This window comes from Penaeus monodon, chromosome 14 (assembly GCF_015228065.2).
Source record: "Penaeus monodon isolate SGIC_2016 chromosome 14, NSTDA_Pmon_1, whole genome shotgun sequence".
In the NCBI taxonomy this organism is placed as follows: Eukaryota; Metazoa; Arthropoda; class Malacostraca; order Decapoda; family Penaeidae; genus Penaeus; species Penaeus monodon.
This window is the reverse complement of record NC_051399.1, coordinates 47,197,033-47,207,032: the sequence shown is the minus strand read 5'-3', so window position 1 is coordinate 47,207,032 and position 10,000 is coordinate 47,197,033. Positions and strand designations below refer to the sequence as shown.

The following is a 10,000-nucleotide window of genomic DNA, read 5'->3' as shown; positions in this document are numbered from 1 at the left end:
TTGTGTCTATTTTTCATGTATAGAATTATGCACTCTTCTAAATAGGGACCAGTTCCACTGCAAGAAAATGCTTCAAGGGGCTTTGTTCACTTACTATTTCAACAGAAAAGAGAAAAGAAAACTTATGCATTTACATTTTCATACATATAAATAAAATTCATCCAAGGCATATATATATTTTTTTTATTACATCACAGATCTGAAAAATTAAAAGTTCATCACAGACCATAACTCTTTACAGTTTAAGTAAATCTCATATGTATTAGAAAGTGACTTTTTCAGCCACCATTCACTCACTTATATGCCATCAATTAAAGTTTAAAACATTTTTTTTTATGTTGTCATGTCACCATCCAACACTGAAATCAATATATATTCCCATTACATTTTTTCTTATTTCATTTCATTACCTTAATTACTCCATATTCCACCATATCGGATTTGTTTATGACAAAAAAATGACCCCCTAAAAATTTAGATATAAGCCAGAAGATATAAAAGAACTATATCTTATCACTATTCATTAAAAATGGCTATGTCATGTTAGCTACTAAATAAAACTAATATCTATGTCATCAATCTGACCCCATGGCATTCTCCCTCTATTTCATTTTGAAGAATTTAGGACTCCTACAAAAGAAAAACAGAAAAGTGAATCTAAGTTAAATTAACGCCCAACAGTATATAAATCTCTCCTGAATATCTTGTGGAATACAAAGCTGAACTATATGTCAGTACACAAACTTTGTGTCTAAACTTTCTAGCCCATTCTGCCATAAATGAAGTTTCTCTTCCACCATTCACCTATATATTATATTCTAAAGTTCTTGCTACTTGTACCCACTAAGATTCCTCTTTCGTCAATGGTGTTCTATCTTCAGTGTGAGTGATCAAAGTCTTGTTATTACTGTATAGAGAAATAAACTTCATATTACTAAATAATGCAATAACTAACATGCCAGTACAGATTGCAAACATACACTCAGTTGAACTAATAATTGTATTATTGTGGACAAGCAGCAGACCAGCACATGTAATGATATTAGTTGGGACTCTGAACCAGTTCATGATGCCTGCTCTCAGATCCTCTGGAATGACCTGGGACCGCAGGTACCCGATGGCTGGGAAGTACATCCCAACACCCACTTCCAGAATGAGGAAGGCAAGGAAGGAGAGGTACAAGTGGTTGCCACTGGTGGAATAAATGCACAAAGACATGGCTATGATAGCCATACCGACCGCCACCAGCAAGAGTTGTTCAGCCGAATACTTCTTTGAGAAGAGCATGGAATATATGGACGAACCAATCATAATGCAGACCATGAAGCTGGCAAACACCATGCCAAGGGGAGGGTGGCCAGGTCCCAGGACAGGGGTCCACTGGAATACAAAAATATACATGTTGGCTTCAAAGAGAGACTGAACCACACCCAAGAACAGGATAGAATCTTTGAACAAGATTGACCGAAGACCTTCCATGCAGGACTTCCTCAGATCAATGGCCTGATTTCCGTAATTTTCTCTCCAGGTCTGTGAGATGATCAGACCTGCCATGGCCAGGAAAGGGATGGCAAGCATGAAGGGAGCAACTGGTCCGAAGGCCAAGGTTTCGGCAAAGATGTTAGAGAACACCCCAGCATTTATGGCCAGCACGCCGTTCCAGAAGGTCGCCTTGGAGAAGGTCACAGACAGCCACTCACTAGGGAAGTCATGTGTTTCTGTGTGCTCATAGACGTACCATGACTCAAAGGTTGAGAAGAGCATGGATGTCGATATGCCACCAAAGACCCTACCCATGAACAGCCAGAAGAAGCTCGAGCTGAGTTTGGTCAGGCAGCAGAAGGAGTACATGATGCAGAAGCAGAGTGCCATCTTCTTTCGACCAAAGCGATCAGCCAGGGGCCCTGTCGTTGTCCCAAAGATGACACTGCTGGCAAAACCCACCACGTAGAGGAGGGCAATCTGGTTGCTGGCATAACCATAGTGTTCGTACAGCTTGTACACATAAGGGCCCTGCAGCCAGTCAGAGAACAATGCCATGAAGTACACCAGGAAAAACGAAAACTGGAACCTCTTGAACTGAGGGTTATTGGCTGAGGTGATTTGGCTCTTGGTCTTCAGGGAGAGGAAGTGCAAAGCCAGGGCCAGGAGGGCCAGGAGGGTGAAGGAGCCGTAGATGAAGGCCTCCATCGTGGTAACCGTGCCAATCACTGGGAGCTTCTCTGATGCCAGGGTCTGCAAAAGAAGGCTGGCATGAGCAAGACAAAGGATTTTAAATTGCTGCTTTACCCACTGACATTAGGATGCCAAAAATACACACCATGTCCACTCTGTATTCTTTTTACTAATTATCTTTACACATGCCTCCACAAGTGCTGAATCACCAGGGAGTCAATTACTAGTCCTACCTATCCCACCTGTTTACCCTTTTGATTTAATTTCAAAAAGTTTTTTCCCTCTCTCTCTCTATTACTACTGTTATTAATAACATTAAAACAACTATCATGTCAATAATAACAATAAAAACATCGAAATCAATATCATTAGAAAAATTTAAAATCCACAAGACTCGAGGAAATGGGAAATAAGGTGAAGTCACGAAGGCCTTCTAAATGACTCTGGGGTGGCTCAGCCCTTGTGGAGTCATCTGCGCCCAAACATATTTCACACAAGAAAACTAGAGTGGACTGTGTGATTCCTCAGCAGCAGTAGACTAAAAGTAAAGCTTTAACCTTATAAACAGTAATAGCAAGATCATTTCTTTTTAATAAAGTTGGATTTTTTTTTTTTTAAGTTATAAATACCTATATTTTGTGCACACTGTGTATATATACATATTTACAATGTAAAAGCAAATGAAAGTAGCATTAATAAGAGCAAAAATAAAAATGTTCTGGTAACATAATCATGCAAATCAAAGCCCATAGATATAAAGTGTGTTCATCATTAATCACACCAAATATGTGCCTTCAAATACATTAAAAAATCCAAAATATTTGTGTAATACTGGGCAGCAATTTTCCTCGTTCACACAGAATACATAAGTACAGTTAAGCCTAACATCTGGTGTATTTGCATACAGTAACATATGACAGTCTTTACCAGCTATTACTGTGCATATATGACAACTAAAAATTACATTTGACCTTTGCTAAAGGCTGTAAATAATCACAGAAAATTAAGTGTTATATATGACTGTCATCCAACAGACACTGATAAGTGGTCACTCTACATAAATAAGTACGGGGGGCAGGAGGACGCCAGCCAAAGATTGATGACGAAGATATGGACAAGGGTAAATGTAAAAGTGAAGAGGAAAAGGCCATGTATGCAAGGAAAGGTACACAGACAATGCAAACGTCATAAATATGCACTGCTTACAGATGAACTGTCACTGACACTCTCATTTTCATTAACCAAAGGATTACAAGTAAAACATACTTTTCATTGGCTCTTTTTAATTTCAAATCACGATATCTGAGAATGATACACAAAGAAATTTGTTTCTTTTAGCACCAAAAATGCAATTTTGATTGCAGATGCTCCTACCCCTAGTGCCAATTAGATTTTTTATTCTTTTCACATTGATGAGCAATCCCAATACCACTTACTCGAGAAATGTGAGGCTTTACCATATTCCTTACTTTCATTTGTCCTTCAGCTGTTGTTGTACAAGAAATAGGGAAAAATACACTCCTGAAAGTGTAATGATTATGAAGAAAAATCTATTCTTCACTTCCATCTCCACCTTCACCTCCACCTTCACCTCCACTGCCACTTCCCTTTCACCACCACCGTCGCCTTCACCTCCATCTCCAAATCCTGCTTTCACCTCCATCTATGTCTACATTTCCACCTCCACCTCCACCTCCACCTGTCTCCACCTCTGCCACCACTTCTACCTCCACCTCCACCTCCACCTCTACTTACACCTACACCTACTCCTCCGTCTCCACCTCTACCTCCTCCGTCTCCACCTCCACCTCCACCACCACCACTATCACCATCACTGTTATCATCACCACACTATCACGACCATAATCACCTCTACCACCACATTCCTCATCTTGTAATCAAGCTATATATAATTCCCAGCCATAATTACACTTCCTAACTCCTTTATTAAAAAAAAAAAAAAAAAAGTATAGACCTACTACTTACCCCCACCAATAACAATTTCTCAAAAATTTCCTTCCCACTTCCTACGTTTTCCTTTTCTGCTCATTTTCTTTTACTACCGTGATCTGCAAACGAACATCAATCTACATACCAAATTCAGAGACTCAAACACTCATTAGGAGATTTTGACAGTACAAGTAAACTAACCCTCTCTATTTATGGACACCTTTTCCTTCCTTAACCTTTTCGGTAGGACAAGAAATTTTAAAATGCTCCAGGATACATTTGCACTGCTAGAGAAACCAGACACATCAACCGTCACCACTGTCCAATAACAGAAATAAAACCGACTCTATGTAAAACAGTGATCACCTACGTCTACGGCCTAATACGTCAAATGTCACATATACCACCACAGTCCATCATATCAACGTAACGAATATTATTTTACTGTTTTGTGCAAGGCATTTATCACTGATCAACAGCCATCCACAATAATTTATTGGAGCTTTGGGGCAGTGTTACCTATCTTCAGTTTAATCCAATAAAATCAGAAATATCACACTGAGTTCGAGCATTTTCTATTCGCAAATGGATTGAATCTGATAGCTGGATTTTGCCAATTTTTTTCAGATATCTCTTCCCGTATTTCCAAGTAAACACACAAAATAATTGAAGCCCTAAGAAAGAAAAAAGAAAAAAAGTACAGAAGAATAGAAAACATCCAATAATCAAGAAAGGACTGTTAAAAAAAAAAATAATAATAATAATAAAAAAGGAGAAAAAGAAAACGTAATAATTATTTTCGCTTCCCGGGAAACGCAGCACAAGTCACACCTGCCTCACACAAAAACACTGTTCTTGCCTTTGCTCTTGAAAAACAAAACATGCTCGGCACAGATGGCACGAGAATACACTAATATTCATTCCAATTTCCTCCTTACCATATTTCACATTTACATAAAGATGTTGGTCCTATCAGCCAGTTATTATTTTATTACTGTCCTTGCTGCATATATTCACATTTTATTTTACTTTATTGATTTATTATCTTATAGATTTTTATATTGATTTACTTATTTATCTATTTATTTATTTACTTATTTATTTATTCATTCATTTACCTATTTATTTATATATTTATTGACCTATTTATTTATCTATTTATTGACCTATTTATTTATTTATTCATTTACTTATTTATCTTTTCATTTCTTTATTTATCTATTTTAATCCTTCTTTCCTGCCACATGTCCAAAATTATTCCTCTCCTGGAATTTCAGATAATCAACAGACAAGCTCTGGTAGTCACAAATATATATATATATTTTTTTTCTAAACTGTATAATCTCATGCTTACATATTCAATTCATTGCAATTAATTTACGATCATTCACTTTCACTTTCGCTTGTGCAAGTTAAGTGCAACCAACAGCATGGCACTGTTCTTGTAATCCTTCTATAAAACAGAAATTCATAAATACAGGGGCATTTATAAGAAAACTGAGAATTACATAAATATAGATTTTTCAAAATACAATCCCAGTCATCACCGTTTTCATCCGTTTCTTTTTCTTCTGTGACGCTCATTTACACGACTTTTTATGGATCACTGATAGCAGTAACAAATTCAATTATTAGAATTTATGGCATCACTTTTAATGGGAAAATTACTGTTCTCTAAAAAGCAGAACACTTGCTGCAAAGTTTCACTATATCATTCTCCATAAAATGTATAAAAATATAAACCCCAAGTCCCTTTCACCATCAGGAAAACAAGAAAATATAAACAAAACAGTAATGCTTCAGCACTCCAAGCAAGTGTGTAGAAAGACGGACAAAAAAATCATTCTTGAACCCCCCCCACCCCAAAAAAAAAAAAAAAAAAAAAACACACAAAAAAAAAAGATTCCCACCACCAACCACCCTTGTTAAATCCAGCTCTTACCACCAGAGGCCTTGGGTCGACAGGCGCACCATCCACTGATTTCTCAGACATGTTATCTTGTCTGCTGCAGGTGAGAGAGTGAGGGAGAGTCAGGGTAACTACAACATATGTATCAGCTCTACAGGTGTGCCAGACAGGTGGTGGGGTTAGGAGGGGGAGAGAGGTAAGGGGATGGGGTGGAAGAGGAGACAGTGAGAGTATATGAGGAAGGGTGTGATAAATAAAGAAAATGGGGGTGGGATGGGGAGGGAGGAGGATGAGAATGGTGAGGGTGAAAGACGGTGAGAGGTGGGAAGATGGGGGAGAGGATGGGGAGGAGAAAGAGGTGAGCAAGAGTGAGTAGAGGGAGATAAGTGGAAAAGTGGGGGAGGATAAGGAGGTGGTACAAAAGAGTAAGGGAGAGATGAGAAGTGGAGAAATGGGGGAAGGGAAAGGGGATGAGGAGGAGGAGGTGAGAGAGAGAGAGAAAAGTTTTCTAAACTATGAGAGGAACAATATATACAGACGAAAAAAAAAAAAAAAAAAAAATGCAGGACACACCTACAAAATGCACACAGTACACAGCTAAACAGAAACACAAACTGAAAAGAACAGACATTTCACATTAAATGACATTAAACTAAAAACAAACAAAAATAAAGATCTATATATATGACAAACACAACCACCACAACACAACCCACACACCACACACACACACACACACACACACACACCACACAATAATATATATATATATAATATATATAATATAATATTATAATATATATATATATATATATATATATATATATATATATATATATATAATACATTTATATAATATGATATATATATATATATATATATATATATATATATATATATATACATATATATATATATATATATATATATATATATATATATAATATATTATATGTATTTATATATGTATATATATGTTATTATGTTATATTATTTGTATATCATATATGTATATATTATAATATATATATATATATATATAATATATATATATTAATATATATATATATATATAGATATATATAGTGTGTGTGTGTGGTGTGTGGTTGTGTGTGTGTGTGTTGAGTGTGTGGTGTGTTGTGTGTGGTGTGTGTGTGTGTGTGTGTGTGTGTGTGTGTGTGTGTGTGCGTGTGCATGTGCGTGTGTGGTTTATGTGGTGGTTATATATATATATATATATATATATATATATATATATATATATATATATATATATATATATATATATATACCACAGTGCCTTTATGAGATACCATGGATCTTAGTGTACAAGTAAGCATACATACTACAAAGAAAGGGACAAGCTCAAGGAGAAAAGGAAAAAAACAAACAAATAGCAACTACCCCAGACTCTATGGTGAGGAAGCTTATTGGCATCAGTGCCATCTCCACATGCTATCTGTTTCAAGAGCCTTTAATTGAACAAGCTGAAAGTTCATAAAATGGAGAAGAGGGCTCATATACCTTCACTCAGTTCTCTCTCTTATAGGCCAGAGGTTAAAGAGATTAAGAATACAAGAGTCAAATAAACATGAAACACCACAAAAGTAAAAAGCTGCAATGAAAACTGGAAGTCTGTGTCAATTCTTTTCCATAATTCTCCTTTTTTGTTTTTACATTACGCATATGAGGCGAGTTAAAAAGATTAAGAATAAACAATAAGAAAAAACTGACAAAAATAAATGAGAAAAAATCAGAAAAAAATCTCATGATGCAATACAGAAAAATATACTGATGTAAAAATTCATAACCAAATTCAAATTATCTTAATCAAGTGATTTTATTTCACTGTAATCAAGGGAAAATCAAAGATCTTAACCAAAAACCTTTGGATTTTGATTATGGTACACTGGAAAAATTAAGAAATATATTCTACAGTTTAGTACTCTCTATCACTGTTCATCATCAATCACCCTGATTTATCATATGTACCATCAATTGGAGTTAAACCACGTCCCATTAATCCCTAACATTTGGATATCCTGACCACGTTATGAAAAAATTTGGCTCCAGGGGCGAGTAACGTGAACCTGCTGCCGTGGAAAAAGAATTGGCTAAGGGCCGGGCTGAGGGAAAACTGCCATCATGCGTGTGGCTGAGGGCCGGGATGACAAGAATGACATACTGTGAGTGCGCAAAGCTCTTGAAGGGTGATTAGGGTATTATTGGAAGGGGCTCTCATATTACTTCCATTGATAAATGAGTGTGGCATGTACCACCCAAGCGCCATGACTGGAAGAGCACTGGCTCCAGGAGGACACTATTTCCATTCTCTGGATCCTCTTCCTGACTGCCGTGACTAGCAGTGCAGGTTATACTGCAGAAAACTGAATAATATGAAATTTTTTAAAAATTTATTTAAATAAAAATATGTTACTTTATGTTATTATTGCACCAAATTATGGACAACCTACAGAGATGATATGGAGTTTGTGCAAGGAAAGCAGTCTATTACCATTAGGTCAAATCAAATCAAATGACAAATACAGACATTGGAAAATGGCAAAAAAAAAACAAAAATGCAAAACATGAGAAAATAACATTGCAAAGGAGAGGCATGGAATCTAGTCATGAGTGTTCACATGAGCCTGGCCTGCAAGCCACACACCAAGCAAGTAAGTAAGTAGGTCAAATAAGCCTAATGTCCAGATTCTGGGCCATATGCAGGCAGGAAATACCCAGATGCAAGGGCTTAACAAGATATTACACAATAAATTACCTTACATTGTATTAACCATCATCACAAAAAAATTCTCAGTTTTTAAAAAGTATATCCAATCAAATTATAATCATCTTGAATTCCAAAGGACTGCCTAATAAAATAAAAATGTATGTACACAATTAACCAGTAAGCACTTGCCCCCTTACCCGGCTGAGTGCCAGGCGACATGAATATACTTTCACGAAAAATTTTTAGAGGGACACGGTGACAGGAAAATACCATTGTGAGAATTTCTCCAGAAGGCCAAGGTGACGAGAACGGCTTCCCATGAGTGAAAAAAACTCTTGGACAGTGATTAGACTTAGTGAGCATTTAGGAAAGAGATATTCGTTTATTTCCATCAGTAAACAAGTGTGGACTGTACCATCCATGAGCCATGACTGGAACAGTGCCAGCTCCAGGGAGGATATTATTTCCATGCTCAGGATCCTACTCCTGCCTGCTGTGGCCAGTGGAGCAAGGTGCATTACAAAATATGTGATATTATGAAAAAAAAATTTCATGACACAAATAACAGTGTTACTTATTGTAACTGCCAGTGTACAGAGTTATAGACAACACAGAGAGAGGATACAGAATCTGTGCACGGAATACTTTCTATTACAATCGTTTCACAGCATACCAAGTTACAAATATATATCTTGGCAAAAAAGCATAAAATGTTCATGTGAAAAAGAGATAATCACATTGCACAAGGGGTTGCAAGGAGTCAACACCTCACACAGATGTTTATGTGTGGTGTCACACCTGGGAGAGTAGCCAACCAAGGAAAGTATGGATTTTGGCCAATGCCTGGGTAATTGTATAATCATATGAACATGTGTGTGTGTGTGTGTGTGTGTGTGTGTGTGTGTGTGTGTGTGTGTGTGTGTGTGTGTGTGTGTGTGTGTGTGTGTGTGTGTGTGTGTGTGTGTGTGTGCGTGTGTGTCTGTATGCATGTGTGTGTGTCTGTATGCATGTGTGTGTGTCTGTATGCATGTGTGTGTCTGTATGCAAGAAATGTGATGATGGGTTAAGGAAGATACATTAGTTGGAGAGACTTATAAAAGCTGACAGAAAGTGAAAAACAAGGAGACATGGGACAGGTGCAGAAAATTAAAAAGCAAGCATCTCCATATTGCTGCTACAAAGAAGGAAGAGGAAGAAGAAGAACTGACCCTGCCTGGATCTCAAAAAAACAGCGG

The 10,000-nt window shown here is 37.0% G+C and overlaps 1 protein-coding gene across 2 annotated transcripts in view; it reads right to left on the bottom strand.

Annotated features, from left to right (window-relative positions):
• The window catches only part of LOC119581204 (molybdate-anion transporter-like), a 15,863-nt gene that overhangs the window by 1,823 nt on the left and 4,040 nt on the right, over positions 1 to 10,000 (bottom strand). Inside the window, exons 3-4 of one of the 2 annotated variants that reach the window (XM_037929603.1) lie at positions 6,068 to 6,131; positions 1 to 2,235 (exon numbers count right to left, since the gene is read on the bottom strand). The exon at positions 1 to 2,235 is cut by the window's left edge and continues 1,823 nt beyond it. In XM_037929603.1, the coding sequence (XP_037785531.1) occupies positions 844 to 2,235; positions 6,068 to 6,118 (1,443 nt within the window). In that variant the 5' untranslated portion in view covers positions 6,119 to 6,131 and the 3' untranslated portion in view covers positions 1 to 843. The remainder of the gene's footprint in view (positions 2,236 to 6,067; positions 6,132 to 10,000) is intronic. The other variant, XM_037929604.1, reaches the window with a different exon arrangement.